At 39.9% G+C, this 21,480-nt stretch overlaps 1 protein-coding gene across 3 annotated transcripts; it reads left to right on the top strand.

The window, feature by feature from the left end:
• The first annotated feature begins 12,213 nt into the window (after positions 1 to 12,213).
• Positions 12,214 to 20,809, top strand: LOC138054638 (uncharacterized). 3 transcript variants are annotated; one of them, XM_068901129.1, is made up of 6 exons: positions 12,214 to 12,300; positions 12,765 to 13,442; positions 14,228 to 14,468; positions 15,271 to 15,383; positions 17,380 to 17,552; positions 19,617 to 20,809. In XM_068901129.1, the coding sequence occupies exons 2-6, from the start codon at positions 12,990 to 12,992 to the stop codon at positions 20,113 to 20,115; spliced, it is 1,479 nt and encodes a 492-aa protein (XP_068757230.1). In that variant the 5' UTR covers positions 12,214 to 12,300; positions 12,765 to 12,989; the 3' UTR covers positions 20,116 to 20,809. The 3 variants fall into 3 exon arrangements, with proteins under 3 accessions (XP_068757230.1, XP_068757232.1, XP_068757231.1); XM_068901131.1 differs by lacking the exon at positions 19,617 to 20,809 and adding an exon at positions 18,382 to 19,122; XM_068901130.1 differs by lacking the exon at positions 12,214 to 12,300 and having other exon boundaries at positions 12,469 to 13,442.
• Positions 20,810 to 21,480: the final 671 nt, after the last annotated feature.

Here is a 21,480-nt window from a genome sequence, read left to right as displayed (position 1 = left end):
GTTTAAGACTTGCCTGTACGTAGAGTAGCCGAAATTTGTCATACACGTATTGCTCGTGGAAGTGTATTTAGAATAGCAAAAGAACCGTATCTTTTCTCAACTCAGTGTAAGGAAAGTGTTCGGAGGGGCCCAAGTCCCGAATTGAGTTGCCGGCAGAGAAGACTGCTTCTGAGAACGGTAGTCCGTCTATGAGAAAGAGAAGGGATTTAACTTTACTGTACTTGTAAGCGGCTCATGGAAGAGGCAGAAATCTCAGAAAGGGAATTGTCCATAAGAGCAGTATCCCTTCACCACAACGAGTCACCAAAATTTAATGGGTCTAAAATTGTAAAACCGTAGTTCGTAATAAAAATGCAACGGTGTAAATGGTGAGTTACTAAACCAGAATTATACGTTTTACGTGTAATGGGATCTTATTAAAATCTCGGATCTTTGAGTTTCCCGTGTTGTGTCACGCGCGTAAATCAAAGTCCGTGAAAAGTTGACAAGAAGGATTTTTAGCTTTCTTCTATCTTTAATCTTCTGGTCTTTACATTTAAGTGAAGCGGTCAACTGAAATGATTACGTTAAGAAATAGTCTAAGTATTTACATTCATAGCCAGATCATAATTACGATTGTTGAATGCGCACGTGGTAATAGAAAACTTACTAACGGAAAACTAGCTATAAATCTAAATGTAGAATCACAGACTAATAAAATCATAAAACTAAATCAAGTTTAACTTATGGCTTACCAACGTTCGCGGGTAGTCACGTTCCGAAAATTTCCCTTTTCGATGTTCCACTTTTCATAGATCTTTCTCACAAGGGGTCTTAGATGGAACTGAAATGCGAGCTATATTATTACGTGGAATGCCGAAGGCATCCACGTCTTAAAACCGGGCTGGAATCTTTTTTTTGTTGGTAGTCACAAATGTGCATACCCCACGGATATTGAATTAATCTCCGATCGGGTGAACTGCTTTATTTTCCTATCATATTTCCAAACTTCCCTGCCCCGAGGAGAACTCCTATACTTCCCAAGCCATCACGATTTTTCTCTGCTAGCGCGTTAGACCACTCGGCCACCGTGACACACTTCCGTCAGGATGGTGAAAGCAAACATTTATAATAGAATCTTTCCGCCCGCCATGATTGTTTCAGTATTAAACTATTCGATAAAGTGGATAGATGCTTTTTCTTTGAGAAAGGCAAGCTTTAAAGGTAAGGAGAATTTTCTACGTTATTTCTAGATCTTGCTTCGTACTTGTGTGTTCCACTGTGAACATTATTATTTTGCATAGAACGAATACTTTATGAGAAGTATTTTGCATAGAACGAATACGTACTCCAATATTTCTTGGGAACCAGTTTGTTCGCCGTTTTGACGTAGAAAGAAAATAAGAAAATAGCTTTGAACGGCCAAACAAGATAAAAAATGAAATCAAGTTAAAAAAAAACGAATTAGCTATCGCCGTCTCGAGGACTTCGCAGCCGTCCCCCATCCAAGTACTAACCTCATTCGGAGGAGCTTAACTTCAACTGACACTTGGACTAGCATCAACAATGGTGATCTTTATGTTAAATTCGCACATACATCTTGTCGAACTTTATAACACTTGAAAGAAAAAAAAACGCACTTACAAAAACCAGGTGTTATGCCGTCATTTTGTCACAGATGTATCCTTTGTTTCGTGAGTTGTCAGTAAACACGCAAGGTATAACTTGATCACAGGCGGCCGCTAAAATCGATGTCACTTCCGATTTTGCGATTTTACTTGTATGACCAAAAGTACGATAGAAAAATTGAACTCTGATGGAACGTAACAAAAATCTCCCGAAATGTTTTTCGCTGATGGCAAATTGTTTTATTCTCGATCGACACTTCCTAAAAGTTCCTTCTGCTCTCCTTAAAAACTACATATTAATATTTATTTACTTTTTCGTCAATATTTGTTTTGCATAAAGCAGGCTAGCAAAATCTGTACCTTGCTTTGTTCGCATTTTTGAGCGTTAAAATAGAATTTTTGGGCGTATGTTCCTGACAGCAAAAGTCGCATATTTTAACGTCCCCCATCCAGATACTAACCCCGCTGGAAAGGGAAAAAAAATTTAGTAACATTGGTCTTGGAAAGGTGTCAGGAGCTCAGAGTACACGCTTAAGCTTGTGGTGAAAAAGAACTTGTAAATGATCAACATATCGGCTTTGAAGCCAAATGTTTCTCGATTTCCTGTTATTTTCTTCAATCGTTCTGGGCTTAGTATTTTACTGAACCACATGTCTTCTTAGAGGGTATATAACAAAGATGTCTACCATGGCACCGTAATGATTTACGATACCAAACAATGTCGTGTACTATTAGAGCTACATATTGTTCAAGGACTTGAATCTCCTGGAAAAAACAAAACGCCGCTCAGTTGACAGTTATGGAAAATGCGTTCTTACTTTAAAAAATATCCCGTATCTCCTCAATTCTACCCCCCCCTCCTCCAGACTAGAACTCCCGTATTCCCACAGTTTTTAATCTAATTATCCCGTATCCTGATCGCTTCTCGGGCTTTTGGCTAAGATTAGTTTCTTGGCCAAGGGCTACGGTCAAGTACTATTGTACAACGTACGGTACTTTTTCAGTGCCGTAAGGGGCAGGCACAGAACAGTTTCGGCTGTTTGTCTGTTCTCTCGAAAACGATGACAAGGTTTGTTTAGGTTTTTTGTTCAGCTCGAGTGTAGAATCAGGACGAACTGTTGTAGTTTCTGATAACTATTTACTACTTGTAGCTTTTGTTGAATTTTGAATCGATGATAGAGAGAGTTTTGGCGATCTCAATCCGGACTGGACTACTGGATTTAAGGATTTTTCTTAACGAGATTTCAAGTTATTGTGGAACGTTTGGTACCAAGTTACTGAAATCAAGATTATGGAATTGTAAAATTAGAACTTTGGACTGGACTATACAACACGCAATTACGGAATTTTTGAGCATTGAGAGAAATAGAGCACGGATGTTGTCTTCTTGTCTTCGCCACGGCAAATTTATACAGTTTGCAAGGAACTAAACCAGGATTACAGAACCAGACGTCGATTACAGGGCCCGGTTGTTCGAAAGCCAATTACCTTAATCCAGGATTAGCGTAAACTTTTGTTTCATGTTTTCAACTTTTTGGTCACAGTTTCCTTTGCTTATTTTTGTTTTTCAAGATTGACTTCTTCTAATGTAAAGTTTTTCTGAATATCAGCCTTGAACAGCATTTGGGAGTAGAGGATAAAACTCGTTTTAAAACCCAGTTTCTGAACAACTGGCCCAGGATGATAAGTTGTTGAACTGTGATTTGTAATAAGTTTTTCGGATGATTTAAGGCTGATCCTGTAATTTTTGGATGAAAGGAGTTAACGAAGCAAGTAAAACTGTAGGATTTGAATTAAGTCTCCTTCCAAAAAATAAATGAATAAAAGATCCCGTATCCTGATAACCTGCTAATAGGGCTTCGTTGTTTGCATTTGCAAATTTAGTAACATTAGTAATGAGTTTTTACAACAAAAAACTTTAAGTTATATTACAGATGTATCTTTCTAGTAATCTTTCGCCATTTTCCGAAGTCTACCTGTACTTGAAGTTCACTGTAACTGGACAATTTGTGTTAACTGTTTGCGCATTCCACGGATACGCCCTTGTAGGCGTCTTGTTCTTATTAACTAAAGGTGTCCGTGAACTTCACGTCAATCAAATCGGAAATAACTTCACAGCTTTACCGAAAGCTGTAACATTACGCTTTACCTGTGTCTTGGGACCTGTTTTCAAGTATTTTTTTTCCGATTTGTGCATGGTGACGTACTCAACTTCTTTTAAAATTGTCTAAGGGTAATTTAACTAATGACTAGCGGTGACGCGTGCACACTTTCACAAATAAACGTAACTGTTAACTCACTTAATACGAGACCTCCCAGGAATGAGAAGTGTTTATTTGAATCAGAATTTCTTTTCGTACATTTTCTGAGAGGTTTTAAACCACCACGCCATTTCTAAAAAATTAGGAGACATTCGGCCATATAAAAAACCCATGCAAACTAAGGTCCAGATGAATGCAAAACACTGAGCTGTTTACCTTTTTACTTCGAAGCTCTGCACTGATGAAAATAATTCAGCGACAACGACCTCGCAGCTCGCGCAATTTGCCCGCCATTCCCCGTTGTACACCACATACTTTACATTCCTTCAAAACACAATCCTCATCACATTAGTTGGGACACAAGTGATGTTCTCTGCTCTCCCAATGTTGGTTTTGCAAGATGGCTCCTCTAAATCAGTGAATTCAACATTGGGGAGGAAGGATCACACCTAAAAGTCGGAATATTAGTGCTGTACATGGTGTCCCAACTTAATTTGGCGAGAATTGTAGGTAGTTAAATTGAAGGACTCCTTGAACATTGAATCTTTTACAAAGAACATTTGGAAAATAGACCTAACCTCATCTTTAAAAACAACGATAATTGCTATAACCTCCGCAATTCATAGAGATTACTGATTTATACATCTATTGTCTTATTTTGTATATTTCACAGTTGTATAAGAGACTCGTAAGGGCTCGGGTATGACACTAGTTTCAGCTTGTAAGGAGCTAGGCTGGCACAGTCGGTTAGTGCGCGGCCTTGGTGCTAGAGGTCCTGAGTTCGATTCCCGGATCTCGCATCCTTTCCTTTCCGTGTAGCTAAGTATAGCTTTAAATACCCGTAAAACGGAGCACTTATGGAGAGGGGGGGGAGTAAAATGAGCGCACCGTCAAGCTCAGGTTTGTCAGTTGCATTACTGTTACGAGTTATCGGAGTTAAATAGTGATCTATTTCCATTGGTCTTCCCTTCACTCTTTAAGCCATGGAGTAGAAAACGTTGGTTGAAACAGACGGATGATGGTAATTTATCGAATAGAATGGGGCCAAAACTACTTTGTCCTCCCAATGTCAAAAATCCTACCTCGAATTATGGCGCTTAGGGCTCGTGGGCAGAAAAGAGAACAATACCCAGGGAGTGACAGCCTTGGCGCCCGGTAATCCGAGAGGGTGCTTAGAGATCCCCCCAAGCACTGTCACTGGGAGAGAAAAAGGTTAGGTCCCATTCCAACCCCAATGTATATGTATATATGCAAAAAGGGGGGGGGGGGGACCCTGTACACCCATCAAGTGAAAAGAATGGAGCATGTGTAGGTTAACCATATTATTTTCTCTTTATTGTAATATGATCGACACATGTATATTCTCCAAATGCATACAATAATTATCCATTGTCGTATTGTGATACTACCACTACACACCGCTCGTTATCAAAACATCATCATCACTAGAGATGGGTCATCGTTTGATAATTACTTAGGACCCCGATAACGGTTACGACATTGTGATACCACGTGGCCCATGACACCACAGTAGAAACAACGTCTATGGCCTGCTGATCTCTGAGGCCTTGAGTGCTTTGACGCTGCCTTATCGACCTTCCCCAAGGTTTCCATCACTTTACTGTGAGCAGAATCGCCAACCAGGGCTTGGTAATACGATCGGAAGATTGCAATAAGCTCTTTTAAGGACTCCAAAACCACCTTGTAATAGTGAGCCTTATCGTGATCTTTTGCAGGGCCAGGGCGACCAAATCTTCTAGGATAGAAATGGCTCTGTATTTATCAAAGTCGCCTTCTTTCCTTAGCAAATATTCCTTGAGTTTCACAATCAAATTATCGACGGACGGGTGAGAACTATCTTCTAGGGCTTTAATGCACTTTTTAAGCAGTTCCAACTCATTAAGCTGGAACACAATAGAAAAAAAAAACAACTATTGAGTGTGTGGACAGCCCAGCGGAACTAAGAAAAAAAAAAAAACGAGTACCAGAAGAAAAAGTTTTGTTTATACAATAGACTAACCACAAAAACACTGCCGCACAAGGTTTCACGAACAAAATTATAGAAGGTTCGCATTAAGATTTTCGCTAACTCTGTGGGTATAAACGAATCCAATACATTACAGTCACCAGCTCCGTGGCTGCCATATCTCTATGACGCTCTGTGACTGAAATGTTACAAAACTTTAAATTAACAGATACAATATTTTCGCCATCTCTGTGGCTATTACGTCAACTCTGTGACCAAATCTTACACACCAGACCTGTTGCAACAAGAAATTAAACAGATAAAATGTTTCGCCATCTCAGTGGCTATCAAGTCAGCGCTGTGACTAAATTTTACACGCCAGCCCCGTGGCAACAAGAAATTAAACAGGTAAAATATTCCGTCATCTCCGTGGCTATGAAGTCAGCTCTGTGACTAAATTTTACACGCCAGCCCAGTGGCAACAAGAAATTAAACAGATAAAATAGCTGGCCATCCCTGTGGCTAACAAGTCAGCGCTGAGACTAAATTTTTTACACGCCAGCCCTGTGGCAACAAGAAATTAAACAGATAAGCCTAGCGCGTCAGTCCCCATCCCAGTGGACCTCGTGAAGAACGTGACTTATATGGAATTCGAAGGTCTTTTGATCTAAAACCGCCAATTCTCACAGACTTTTGAATTTACGATACTTACAAGTCTTAAATAAACCACCAAACATACAAAAGAATAAATCTTGAAAAGAAATAAACAGACTCACTTCTTGTTCACTGACAACTTCTCGAGAATTGACCTTTCTCTTATTCTGACCACAGTTACGTCGCTCAGGTTCAGATATATGAATCTTGGTGCTTTGAAATGGATGGCCGCGGGTTACCCGGTGTCGTTGCCTTTTTCTTCTTCAGGGCTTCTCTAGCTTCATTGGTGTCGCCATCTAGCGGGACATTTTCAATCAGTTGTGACTCTCTAGGTTCTGACATGGTCAAGGCTCGACTCCTCGTGTGAAGTGACGCTTATTAGTATGCAAACTAGCTTATATACTGCAGGGAAGACCGCTGAAAATATGGTTACTATACTTTATTTTTTTTTTAGCTGACAATTGCCACATATCGTTGCTTTTTTAATTTTCTCTACCGAATTGGCCTTTCTTACTGTCTCTAAATCACCGAATTCATGCGGCTGTACTGAAAGTGACTGCCTTTCTTTCATTGCAGAATGGCCGCATTAATTGTAATCTCTTCTTCCAATTCGACTGGTGTACACCTACTACAGTATCCGAGTCACTTTGGCCGGGGGAACTGTAGGTTAGAGCTACCTTTTTCTCTAGTGTGAAGTCTCCACTACGAGACAAACAGACTGAACTTAAAAAATATTTGTTACATCTCCATATCATTGAATCAAGCAACAAAAAAATTGGTGTACTGTAGAATACGACTCGTTGAATCGGCCAATTGAATCGCCCGTACTCATGATCTGAGTGATATTCAAAGTCTTAAATCACTGATTTTTCGTTTATGTTGATGAGGGAACTATTAAATTGGAAAGTCATCTGGTATTCGAATTGCATTGCCCAAGACAAAAGGTAAATGACTGCTAAGATCACATTTAGGATGTCGAAATGCACTTTATAACTGTTAAATTTTGGAGATCGATCGTATAGCTGGGACCATTTGCATCAGAACGGAAATCAAATTTCCAACATTCATTTGCTTAGAGCTAAAACTAATCTTTTAACTGCATGACAAGAAGACGTGTTCAAAAACACCTCCAACGACATGAGAAAAGAGATTGACAAGTCCATTTGGCTGTGGACATAACTTTGTTTCGACTATTTAAACTGTACAGTTGCTGGAAAGACAAAACTTACATTTGCAAGGCGAGAATACATGTGTTCCTTTATAGGCTAATGAATTCATACAGGATTGTAAGCAAGCTTGACGTTTTTGGGACAAAAGAAAATAACGAAAAGTGGTAGAAATTTTTTTTAACCGAGTGTTTGAAAAATCAATAAAAACACTTTTCACTGTAGTCGTTATAGTAGCCAATATGCGCTCACGTTGCCACTAAAAAAATCAACATGTAAAACTTTAAAGTAAGGAACTTTCCATTCGTTTGGTTCTAGGCCCTCGCAAGAGTCCAAGAGTCTCACTTGGAGTGTCCATGACAAAACCCCATCATAATACGTAGCCCATATGTAGCCGTCAAGGTTCCGTTTAGGGTTGCACGAGAAAAGAATGAAAAATGACTCTTTAATGTATTTAAAATGACTCATCGAGTCAAAAAAAGCCTGGGCCACGTCCAGATTGGTCTCCTTTAGCATATGCATATCCAAAGTTCCCCTCCACGGGATTTGCAGAAGAATTTACTTTTTCTCCTGCCGATGTTTTTGAAATCAAAATGACAGGAGTTTTCCCGTAAACTACCTCCATAACGTTGCAAGCCGCCACGTTTTTTTTGCAGCTTCTCTAAAAATATGTATTGCTGGCAAGAAAACAAGGTCTCAGGAAAGAGGTTCAAGGGACTGGTGCGAGTAATGTAACACGGTTGTAGCCTGGTGCTAACAACATGGCGGCTTGTGTGCAACAGAACGTGACTCATGTCTCCATAGCTGTCATTATGGAAGAAAAGAAGGTTTTGAAATTTTCAACGAACTAAGGGGCAGACGGATTTCTATATTTGCATTCGGGTGGGATACATTTTCTCTCCAAAAGTTAGTCCATTAAAATGAAAGCAGAAAAAAAGGCTTGACACGTACACAAGACCGGGCGGTCGTTGCTTTCTGGTTTCCATAGGAATGTCCAAAACATGCTTTTTCAGGCGACAAGAAAAGGCGAAAATTACTGGCGACCACAATTAATTTTGCCATGTGGCGACCTAAAAGTTTCATCCAGTCCATATAAAAAAGTTAATATAGGGCCCTGATCTAGAAAGGGTCTTTCAGAATATTTGAAAACAAATTTTAATAGTGGACTCTGTCATCCTTAGCACTGATACCTTAACTTGCCTGTCTTCTTAAAAGTCAAAGGAAGGCGTGTTTAAGTAACACCTTCAACAACCCCATGAGGAGAAAGATTGACAAGTCCATTTGGCTGTGGACATAACTTTGTTTCGACCATTTAAACTGTACAGTTGCCGGAAAGACAAAACATACATTTGCTAGCTGAGAATACATGTGTCCTTTATAGGCTAATGAATTCACACAGGATTGTGAGCAAGCCTAAAGTTTTTGGGAAAAAAGAAAATAACAAAAAGTAGTAGAAATTTTTTGACGGGGTGTTTGAAAACTCAATGAAACACTTTTCCCCGTAGTCATTATGGTAGCCAATATGCGCTCACGTTGCCACTCAAAAATCAACATGTAAAACTTTAAAGTAAAGAACTTTCCATTTGTTTGGTTCCAGGCCCTAGCAAGAGTCCATCACCCAAGAGTTAGATTTACCCAAATTGTCCTAGTCCTCATCAGCGTCAGAAAAGTGTCTGTTTTTGATAGTTGTATAGAGTAAAAAAAACAAACACAGCAGTAGACTAGCAACCTTTGTGGCATGATTATGGTGCTGTAGCAAGAATCCCCCTACAAGAAGGGGTTTCTCTCCACTAACTTAAATAATGATCTCTATTATTATATGGCTCTGTCTCACGAGGACTGGGAACTACAAAATCCACGAATTTGATTGGCTAAAATCGATATTGACCGCGGTCTAGATTTTCCCATATAGACCGGCATCTAGACCGGTAATGTTTTGCGGTGAAAAGATGCAAACTAAAATGCAAAAATATTGAGTATTTTCTTCTACCAATATTTATTTATGGAAGTGCCAAACAGCATGATGACAAAAGAGAGGATGACGAGCAAACTTTGAAAGAATTAAGTTCAGCTCATCGCCACTCATCGCCGTTCGCAAGCAAAATGTCGGTTACTACAAACCAGTTACATTAAACGAATTAAATTGTTCTTGTTTGCCATATAATAAACATCTTATTAACCGAGCTTAGTTAGTCTGTATGGGAGAATCTTGACCTCGGGCGTGTGTACAGACCTCACTGCGTTCGGTCTGTACTCACGACGTCGGTCAAGATTCTCCCATACAGACCTCCTGCTCGATTAATAAGAGCTAAGTAAAGTGGGTAAGTGTGGGGAAAAAGCCCTCGTGGCTTGTGCATGCACATTTTCCCGTGCTTTGTGTCGGCTTCGTGTAATTACTTCGAGCTTTGATTGGTTCACTGGATTGTCTCCGTCCTTTTTGATTGGTCAAAGTAATTACTTTGGTTTTGGTTTTACGACACTCGAAAGAAACTCGATCTATTACTTGGAAAAATCCAACCGCATATTAATTACTAGAAGTTCCTAAAAGAGAGAGAGCACAGGTGTAGGAAGTTTAATAATAATAATAATAATAATAATAATAATAATCACTTACCCTCGGATTTCAGAGTAGCTAGTAGCTAGTAGTTACAATTGTTAAGAATCCCAACTGGCGCGAGCGTGAGGAAAACCAGTTGGCTATTTTACAAGTGCACCAGGAAGTTGAACCAGGGACAACCTGAAACAGATTCAGTGAGCGGTCAGAACGCGGTCTTGAACCCGGGACATCTGGATCTCAAGGCACGGGCACTAACCACTCGGCCACACTGCCTCCACTCTAATAACTTAAGAATGCTTCCCAGGTGCCTATGTTTGTACTTGGAGTTGGCGATAGAAATTGCAACAAAGGGTCTTCTTATTAATTAAAATTTTCGCTTTTGCGTTCCACTATGCCTGTTAATTGAAGTAAAATTAAATTGAATTGATTGAAGGAAAAAGTTTGCTCAAATTGCTGCAATCATGTTTACAAGATTCTAGAGTTGGACAATACTGGGAGAGGACCCCTAACCCGAACCCTGCTATAAAAATGTGGTATCTGATTTTCAACTTCAACTTCAGCCGCCCCCTTCCCCCCCCCCCCCCCCCCCCCCCGTTCCAAATCTTAAAATCTGTTGCTATGTCGATGGAAGAGAAACCAAAAGACTTGCGGCTCTGATTAAATAAAGACAAGACCTCTTTTTTTCACGTGGACCGATTTAAATGGCACAATTTGTTGTAGTAACCTTGTGTCACATGTTCAGGTGGTAAGCACTGGAATCGCAGATTACAAAGTGCACGCACGCGCATTGCTTAAGGTAACATACATGTATAAACACTATTTCATCTCGAATGTCAGACTAGCTACAAGGGCTAAAATACATAACATGCATATATTGATACATAACTAAATATATAATAAGATACACTAATTAAAAAGAAAAGTGGCTATACAACGTGAAATGCGGCCCCAGACTTCTCGTTTTAAAACCTGTAGACTCAGTGGTACGGATAAAATCAGATAGCTCATTCCACAACTTAGCTGATAAGTAAGAAAAAGAACTAAGACCAGAACTGGTTGTTCTAGGTTTATTGAGGGACAGAATGTAATTTCAGCGAAGATCATGAGAAGAAGGCCGAAGAGAAGCCGTTATCCAACAATCCCACAGAGTGATGCAACAGGTTTGGATCGTTCAGTTAGAAATCAAACGGAACCTTCAGAGCCTGAGATGCCACAATATAAGGCGGGTTCATCCTAGGGATGCAAGAAGGCTTTAAGTACGGGATTCATTTAAATGAGTTATCTTCAGAGAAGACGAATACGATCTCAAGTCTAGTTTTATCCCCCTCGAATGCGTAAAAAGAATCAAAAACCAACATTTGATTTGATTTGCGTTCATTGTTAATTTCAGTTTACAGTGTCCGCCTAGTTTGATTGACAAGCGAATTTACAAGTAACTTACTTTGTCACTTACTGTGAACGCACTTGTATCAAAAGTAAGTTTTCTGTTGTACTTACGGCCTACTTACATTGAACCTCAGTGTGAACCCGCCTAATTTTCATCAAACCGATTCCTTTCCTGTCTTTAATAAGCTCCGTAATCCGGGCATAAAGGAACAACGACGTAGACGGGATGTGATTTCTTGTAATAGAACGTTGAAGGCGTCACGTCACGTCACCATAGCAATACGTTTTCTGGATGTAAACAAAGTTACTAATCCCGCCGTCGTGGAACGTGGTAGCTGCTTTTTCCGGTTTCCTGACATAATGTGGCATTATTGTTCTAGATTTCTTTGTTTTGACTTAAGCTCCGTAATATTTTGTCGATCCGAGCAAACTTGAAAGCATCCGTTTTCTATGCGACAAAGTCTTTAGGGAAATGATAGCCACCTTTCATATTGTATTTGTATTTCTTTATTTAATGAGCTTCAAAGTAAGCATTGTAGTAAAGGATTGTTTTCTGACGTCATATTATTTGTAGATATGAGGTAAAACACTTGAACCGATCTTATTTTTTTTCAAACAAAAGTATGAAAAGCTTTCGGTCCAAAGCTGGACTATATATGCTATTTCAGTATTCATTTTGGACGTCTATTCTGCATAATTCCAGGTATCATCTTCTCCTAATTAACTCGTTGTTTTAGCTTTATCAACAAGGATTTAACGTGAAAGATACGTGAAAAGAGCTTGAACAGAGCTTTACTACGATCGAGGAAGTTTGTTGTCTTTTTTTCGCTTTTGAATATGAATAGTGAATTGACTGCTAACAATCTTTGTGACACTTGCTGGCCCTAAAATTAGCTCTCGTCAAACTTCAAACGGTTTTCTTTTGGACGTGATTGGATTCTGCAGTAGTTCGCTGTATTGCATGTTGGTTTACAACAGTTTTGGTCCCAATTTTACTTGGATCAGTTAATTTTTGCAAATAGTAGACGAGTCAAAGATGAGAGTCGGGAGGCTCAACTTCTTCAGTGTTCCAAAAAGAAAAGCTCTGTTCCAGTATACTGTTGTTTAGTCAGCATTTTACGTACGGTATATTCCTTTCATTACAAAAATAGATCGCTTCCATTTTAGATTACTTCACTTATTCCAGTTGCCGTGACAAATGGACGCCGTTCTTTTGAGCTTCTGCCTCGATTGAACTTGAACCTCTAACAGAAGCTTCTGACTCAGATGTAAGCTCTAACAGATGCAGGATGATAGAACGATACAGTCATAACGTAACTTGAAGCAATTGCATGTAGCCCTGATCTCTCCGCTTCAAGTCTGTTAATCATTTACCACTCGCAGCACTTAAATATGGAAAACAATCCAAGGAAACATTTATCAGCGCACGAAAATGTAGACTCCATCAATGAATTGTTTGATTCCGAAAGACAAATACTGAATCATGGAGAGAGCTACAGAGGAAAGAAACATGTGCACGCGAAGTCAGAGGAGATAACTACCTTAATTCATATTTTAACAGCACTGATTGGAAATTTGAATTCTCCTTATCGTAAGCTTAGTAGCAGTTGTTTGCTACTGTGGTTATTCAACTTGACTGCAAATTTCATATGGGATGGCTTCGAATCACGTGCCAAGTATGGTTATCCTTGGTTGTTCGTGCGTGGGTTGCTATGGGTTACGTGCTGTGTTTGCACGTGGCTTACTGTTTGTCGTGCAGTGTCGTGGTTGGAGCGAGGACTGGATGAATTAGAGCGTGACAGGCAGTACAGCGAGGTGTTTCGTGACATATCGCGCGCAACTGAGGTAAGTTGGCATGTGCAGGCAAGGAAGTAACACATTTTGGGACGAATCACTGGAAAACTGTTTATTCCAATTGCGGCTGAAGATTGGTAGAAAAAGTGGAGAATGGCTTTCCCGATATTTGTTCTGCGTAAGATTTTCGCGCAAAGCCAGATAAGCCTTAAAGAACGCGCATTCTATGCATAACAAGTGAACTGGATCATTTTTTAATTCCCGTAGTTCTTGTGTGCGGTCAATAATCAACAAAATGCAGGTCGGTTCATATTAAAGATGGTAGAAGTCTTTAAAGTGTTACTATGATCAAAAATCACTTCTCTTTTTTCTTCAGATTTTCAAAGTGTGATTGCTCAACACTTGACTGGTAAAATCTTAAGTTTTGATTTTTATCCAAAGGCTATTTACTTTGACTGTAAGTTTTTTATTTCACGGTCCGCCATTACTCACATTCAAACCTGACCGATTGGACCTCAGAGGTTTGGAGCTATGGAAAAGTGACGTCATTTACTCACTAGCTTAAACTTTCAGCGTGTAAACGCAGCTTATTATATATGCAAAGCCCGACTTTAAAGGCCCACCTTCAACCGACATGCTTTTTGACCGTTTGTTTTTGTCATGGAAATTCATATTGCTTATCGTAGCGATCTGATTGGATGAATCTCAGCTTTGACGGGATTTTCATAAACAAAAATTGCTCCACGGCATGAGATGCTTGTCGATTGAATGTGGGCCTTTAAGTAACCCAGTTGCGAAAGTTTCTAAACAGGGGCAACCTTGTTTTTACTATTTAGAAACTGTCCTATTTCCTGGCATTGTTCGCGATAATATCTGGTTCTCTTCAGTACGGAATGATGCGCAGAGACCAGGCCACACATCTCGTCTTTGGACATGAAGCTCACGCAGCATTGGGCGTGGTCTTGCACGTGCTTAGATTTATCAGTGGAGTCCACGTATATTATGCTTTGGCTTTGTTCTGGAGCATTCCCACGTGCATAATGTTGATGACTGGGTACTCTATGATTGAATTCCAAGGTAACATGACGTTCCTGTCCAAAACTGTTTACAATTTATATTTAAGAAAGAGGCATGCGTTGGGAAGCAGCGTGATACGGTGGTCGTATTCTGTTTAGTTTGAACTGGTTCTTTCAGGATATATATTTGAGAGTGCTACCTGTGAACTGCCTTAATAGCAACTTCCACTGAAAACAAACAGAGCATAGCGGAACAGCAGTCCTAGCAGTATAGGGGGACAATTGTCAGCTTAACATAATGACCTAGCTCCTATACGCGTCTCTCAAAAAACTCGTTAATAAGCTTTTCCATTTACCTCGGAACTTGATAATCTTTTTCCCTGTTTTCATCTCAGACATGTCATTACACATCTTTTCAATTGTACCAGGGCAGTGATGAACTTTTAAAGGGGCTATGTCACGTTATCTTAGGGCGTTTAGGGGAAATTTTTACTTAATCGCGATTTTAAAAACTCGAGAATGGTAAGGTGGAATTCCTTTACTGATAAAATCAAGATGATTATGAGCAAAAACGACCTTTATTCAAGCGATTTGCCGACTTTTTTCAAGGTTACCCAAATGCAATCCGTGTCAATCTCTCTTTCCTTTTGTTGTATTTCTTTTATCTTGTTCAACAGTCTTAAGTGGTTATTGCAATGTTTCATTCTACTTTTTGGGCATTTTGGGTGTCATGAGATTGCATCATTTTAGGTGACATAGTCAATTTAAGGCTAAATCGAAGCATTTTTGGCAGTGCTAGTATTATTCAAGCTGATTGGTGCTCCCGAGTAGCGTCTCTAAGCATTTTTTCCCATTACATGCAGAACTCACTCAAAAACGACTGAAAAACAAAAACACCTTCTTCTCATTGAAACACGCTGTTGAAGGTTACAAAGAAAGAGTTCAGTTTGTCAAAGATTCATCATCCGCTTGTATGGTAAGTTACTGCGACTAAAAAATTTGCTCCGCATTAAACGTGCATGTAGCAGGCTTTGTGAAAACGTAGTTGTTTTCAAGGGTTTTTCTCACTTCAAACTTTAAATTAAAATGTTCGAAGTATACTATCTCTTGATTACAACTGCTGGTCTTCAGGGCCACAGTTGCTGGACTCAATTGAAATTTTTAAGGCTGGTTTTCACTGGCGACGGAGTCTGGAGTCGGAGTCGTAATCAGAAGCGCAGAGCGATACGATCTAGTGAAAATCAAACTGTCGGAGTCGGAAGCAGAATACCGATTCCGCTTATCACTCCGTCGCTTACGATCCAGTGAAAACTGCATTGTTGGAGTCGGAAGCAGAAGCGGATGAATAAACCAATCACAAACATCGATTCCAAGCATTGTGATTGGTTGGTTTTTCCGCTTCTCCTTCCGACTCCGACAATCTAGTTTTCAGTGGATCATAAGCGACGGAGTCATAAACGGAATCGGAAGAAAATGGAAACGTTCTGATTCTTCCGGCTCCGATTCCGTGGAGCTTATGACTCCGCTTACGACTCCGATCTTTGATTTTCACTTGGTCATAAGCGCTCTTGCGACTACGACTCCGACTCCGACTCCGACTCCGACTCCGATTCCGACTTCCGACTTCCGACTTCCGACTCCGACTCCGACTCCGACTCCGACTTCCGACTTCCGACTTCCGACTTCCGACTCCGACTTCCGACTTCGGACTTCCGGCTTCCGACTTCCGACTTCCGACTTCCGACTTCCGACTTCCGAGTCCGACTTCCGACTTCCGACTTCAAACTTCCGACTCCGATTCCGACTTCCGACTTCCGACTTCCGACTCCGACTCCGACTCCGTCGCTAGTGAAAACCAGCCTTTAAAGGTAAATGAACTGTCTTCCTTCACAGTAAATCCACCGGCTGTTTGTTTTCGACCCTGTTTTAGTACTTCTGTTCGGTATAATTACATAGGTGAATAATGAAAATTCTCTGCGCTGATTGATTGCACTTGTGGTGACTATTATGCGATAATCACCTAAGCGGTTTGTTCAAAACGGTCACAAGCAGTTTTGTACGGTGGCCCACAAGGGTCATGCTGCAAATTAAAGAGTTGCTGCAAATAAAATAAAGTTCCTGCAAATTAACTATAGTTGCTGCAAATTAAAACATCAAACGTATGCTCGCGCACCGAAGGAAGGGCAGGTTTCAGGGCAGGTACAAAACACCGGTTACGTTTCCCAAGTCACAGGTCATTGTTTTACCAATACAGAAACAACCCTAACTGTTTGCAAATGCTAACGTTAGGCCTAATTAGGCCTAAGGTTAGCTTTAATGGATATTTAGGATATTTTCTGAAATGTTAAAACAATGACTTTTGACCTGGACCTGTGACCTGTGTTTTGTACCTGCCCTCCTATCAGTGCGCGCGCATACTTTTGATGTTTTAATTTGCAGCAACTCGTTCTTTAAATTCGCAGCAACTTTTTTAAATTTGCAGCATCTTTATTTTATTTGCAGCAACTCTTTAATTTGTAGCAGGTCCCTTGTGGGCCACCGTACGGGGTTAGATCACCGCTGCTCTACCGACTGAGCTCCCAGGTCAGACGGGAGCAGGCCATGGGAACTGAAGTTTAAATACTCTTTTTCTTCACGGTACTTTGCAAATATGGCCGCGCGAAGTCAGCCATCACAAAAAAAAAGCCTCGTTTGGGTTTGAAGTCACTTACAGCTAAAAGTGGCACTTTAAGTAGTGTATTCCGTGCTGGAATAGGAAACAAACAAATAGCAATCATCTTGCAGCCCAAGGGATTACTTTGGGGATATTTCTTTACCGCCTTCATACGTACTCTACTCGTCCCTGAGAGTTATAAGGGCAGTTTCTTCCTTGTGTTTTAGTAAATAAATATGGCTTCTCGCTGCTACTAGAGCGAACACTTTTCGTTGAGAAGCCCATTTCCCTCAAGTTCATTCGTTTGTTTGTTTTTCAGGTGCTTCTGTGTACGTTAATTGCGTTTACTGTCATATCATTGGCGATAAACGTGTACTTGTTTCTCTTCCTCCATCGTTCGTTGTACTTGTACATAGTCCACGCCCTGCTACCGCTTGTTCTGGCTGCTTATCCGTTAGTCACAGCTTCTTGGGTTACAAAACAGTACCACTGGTATGTTAATAAAAGCTGATACAATGTCGACTACCTATCAGTCGGTAATAGACCATTTTAAAGTTCCGTGCTCAGTTACCAGGCCTTCGAATAAAAGCGAGGCTGGAGTTGACTTTCCTTTGACACAAACCTTGCTGCTTTTCTTATGTAAATGGGACCTCATTAGCATTACAACAACGTGATTTACATTAGAAAAGCAATGAGTTTTGTATCAAAACAAGGTCAACTCCAGTCTCGCTTTTATTCAAAGGCCCGGTAACTGAGCACAGAACTGTAAAACGGTCCATTTGTAATATGGCGTCATATTATTAGCAAGCCGCTGACGGGTTGTGGATCGTTGCCATGTGGAAAATCCCGTCCTTTGCCACACTAGGGGCTTAAAATGATTTAGGACATAAGTCATCATTTTGAGGTATTGTCTATTTTTAGAACGGCTAATGCTAGATTTTTGTCGGTACAAAACGTAGCGGCATTAGTGCTTTCCGCGCACGATTTTACTTTTTGAACGTGCAACCAAGAAAGTTGCGGTCAGTACTCAGTAGGTCCAATCTGATTGTCCGTTATTTGGCGGGACTTGTATTCTAAATTCAGATAATACCGCAAAGTGATAGGGCAAGGCCAAATCATGAAAAAAGATCGACACTTCTGGGTTATGCACGCTTGTTTAGGAGAAATAAAAGAGGAAATTGGTAAAATTTAACCGCTCCTTGAACTTGATCTCGGTATTCTCTGTTTTAACTTCTCGGCTGCACATGCAAATAGCTTGTTGGTTTGCCTCCAGTCGGTTGAGATTCTTAAAAGTTGCTATGTTCTGTTGTTTCGTTGACAGTGTTTCATCGGCCCCGAAAAGCCCCTATGGGAAGTGGTCAAGCATGTATAGCTGGCTATCATTCAGATAGCCTTTGAGAAATCCCAAAGAAGTACAAGATTTGGAAAAAAATCTGTTCTAACTACAGACGGTGCTAGAAAATAATATCTCTGAAAAGAAACGTGGAAGTTTGGTTCATCGCCAATCTTGCTGCTTTCCGATCGATTTCTTTTTTACGAATTCAGATTCACACGTGATCTCATCTTCAAATTATGCTGCCCACCCTAATCTCGTACCCAGATCTTACTCTGTAAAGGAAATGTGACCGTGGGAGATCTGGGCACGAGATTAACCTCACCCGTCTCTGCATCCTCTACAAAAATGACCAAGGATCTCAAGAACGAGAAAGACCAGCTTCTTACAGAATACTACAGACAGATTTTTTGGTGCCCAAATTGTCATAAAGATTGGCATGGGTCCTTGGTTGATTGACAGATGGTTCGCATTTGCCAGCAGTCCTTTTAATTATTCCGTAGGTACTTCATGTATCCCTTAATATAGTGTATTTAAATTATAAGGTATTCCCACGCGTACCAAGTAAAAACTATATACCATTGCATTCCCCTATATACCCAAACATCCCCCTATATACCCCTACATTACAATAAGGGATACATAAAGTACTTACTTATTTTTCTCATCTTCGTGTTCATGATTAATGAACTCAGCTAAAAGTTTAGACACGAACAAAATAAAAATATTGAGTATTCTTAGTGAACACGTCTATTAGATGCCGTCACGAAAATCTTTATGAAGTGATGGCATTAATCGAGCCAGTAGATTACGGGAAGCTCGTACCCAACTTCCCGGTTCAATTTGGCGCGCCTCGGTTATTTTTTCTTTTAAACATGTCCTCTTCTCTTCCAAGAACCCTGACAAAAAGAATTTTTAACATTTGATAAAGATTTCTGTGATGGAATCGAAAGCTAGCTCTTGTTCCCTGAAAACTGTTGATTCTGAACTTTATAACTCCTTTCCATGTTTAATGACAGGATCCAGTACGTAACTGAATCGTTCTTTACAAAGAAGTCGTCTAAGAAAAACTTATTCTATGAAAATGCTGTGATATCGACCAAGTACAGGAATTGACTGAATACTCTGAATTATACGTTACTGTCAAATATTTATTCCACTTATAAGTATCAGTTGCTTTGATATTTACTGGAGCTTTGCTGATATTTATCATTGTTTCTTAGGCATTTGGTTACCGTGGTACAGGCATGGGTCGACGTCTCTGATTCAGAATCAGACTCAGATAACGATCTGTCCTCTTCTGAGGGGGTTACAAACCACAATGGGCACTTCCTCAAGAGATCGCCAGCTGACTACAAGGGCCTACAGGCTCCTGAGACCTCTTTCCGAGCTCACATGCCAGATACAGGCCACGATTCACGCTTCGTAATTGTAAGGCCATACAAACACGGCAACATAGATAAACTCCAGAATGTTTTTTCCGGATCTGCTCGGTTCGTTGGAAAGCTTAAACACAAGAGAAAGTTTCGCCAGGAAAAGTTTCAATTCGAAAAGTACATATTGTACCTGGAGAAAGTATCTAGAAGCGAAGGCTTCTCTATTGGTGTAGTCTTGGTTACCTGGGAGCTGGTATCGGGTGTTTTGTTCTTTCTGATCTCGCTGATAGCGTTGTTTCTTCAGGAGTCAATATTCGGAAAGGCCGAGAGCACAATTAAGATTTAATCACCGGAAGGCCACTATTGTTAATTAATCAAGTACTTATACTTTTTTATAATCAGAAAAACACGAAACAAATGTTGAGACCGAAGAAAAAACATTAAGATTTAAAGACAGAGTGTTTCTGGATCTACAACGGAATAAAGACAGTCAGTTCCATGGATAATTTTTCGCCATCATCAATTGTGGACAGAAACTGACTAAATTCATAGCAACTGAATATCTTGAAATTATGAACCACTGAAACTTTAATATCAAACATTAACTGTGTCTGGCGACGATGGAATCTCAAGCTTAATCTTTAGTTCAAACAACCCAAATATTTCCGCGTTTCTCAAAAATGTTATAACACAGACGATGAACTAGTGAAACATCCCACCTTAAATTAATCTGAAAACAAAATTGATTGTGGAACGACAGGGTTATTAAAACGATATTTTAAGCCTGAATATGATACTACAGGACCAACATCCTTGGAGTTCCAGTACTTAGTATTATGTGCACTCCCATATTGTCATCGGGGCTGTCTGAGTGAGTGAGTGAGTGAGTGATTTGTAGGCCTGCAGCACGTGCATGAATTACAAAACTAATGTACGGTTTTCTTGAATTACAACAATTGATGTTTGTTTGCGGCCCACTTGTTGCCTTTTTCCTTTCTTAATTTTCTTAATGAAAAGAGAATGAAAACTGTTTGAGTACGCTATTGTCAATTTAACAGACATATTTAAATTCTTGAATGTCTTAAATCAAAATCACTCTTTTCACATTTACGCAGATCGTCACGCAAATTCACATTCTACAGAGATTCTGCAGGTCAAATAAACGAAAAAAAAAAAATCACCAGTGGACCATAATATTTTTACTCTCAAAGGCTGGGTCAACATTAAAAAACATTCAACAGTAAATTACTCGCAACGGAAAGAAAAACAGTAGAAAACTGTTTTTATCGATCTTTATCATGCGATCGATCAGCAAAAAATGTAGATTTCATCAACTTGTTTGTGTTGAAATTCCCGCGGCGCTGTGCTCAAAAATTTTGCCAGTAATAAAAGAAAAGATGAGCTCTTCTGAATTAAACGAAACATTAAAAAATCGCAACTTAGTTTTCACATATCTCGAAATCTCTTAGTCATCGAGTGAAAGTGTTCGTTAGGCAACACTACTTAAATGTTGCTGATTGGTTGATTTCACTGATAGTATCTTTCTTCTCTTGAAATTTTTCCACGCAATTTGTCGTTCCACTTTTCTTTCAAAAAATTATATCTGCATGAAAAACAGAGAAGCGGAAGCCGCCTGTGACGGTAAGTCTGTTGGAAGCGTGCTTGAATTTCAACAAATGAGCCCCAAAATCGGCAAGAATTTGTGGCGCTG

The sequence above is a fragment of the Montipora capricornis genome, chromosome 6 (assembly GCF_036669925.1).
Source record: "Montipora capricornis isolate CH-2021 chromosome 6, ASM3666992v2, whole genome shotgun sequence".
Classification (NCBI taxonomy): Eukaryota; Metazoa; Cnidaria; class Anthozoa; order Scleractinia; family Acroporidae; genus Montipora; species Montipora capricornis.
This window is presented reverse-complemented; position numbering and strand designations above follow the sequence as displayed.

Coding starts and splice junctions, on each gene's coding strand:
- LOC138054638 (XM_068901129.1), top strand. CDS start 12,990: ATGGAAAACAATCCAAGGAAACATTTATCAGCGCACGAAAATGTAGAC. Junction 14,469..15,270: donor CTCTATGATTGAATTCCAAG/GTAACATGACGT, acceptor CATTACATGCAG/AACTCACTCAAAAACGACTG. Junction 15,384..17,379: donor ATTCATCATCCGCTTGTATG/GTAAGTTACTGC, acceptor TTTGTTTTTCAG/GTGCTTCTGTGTACGTTAAT.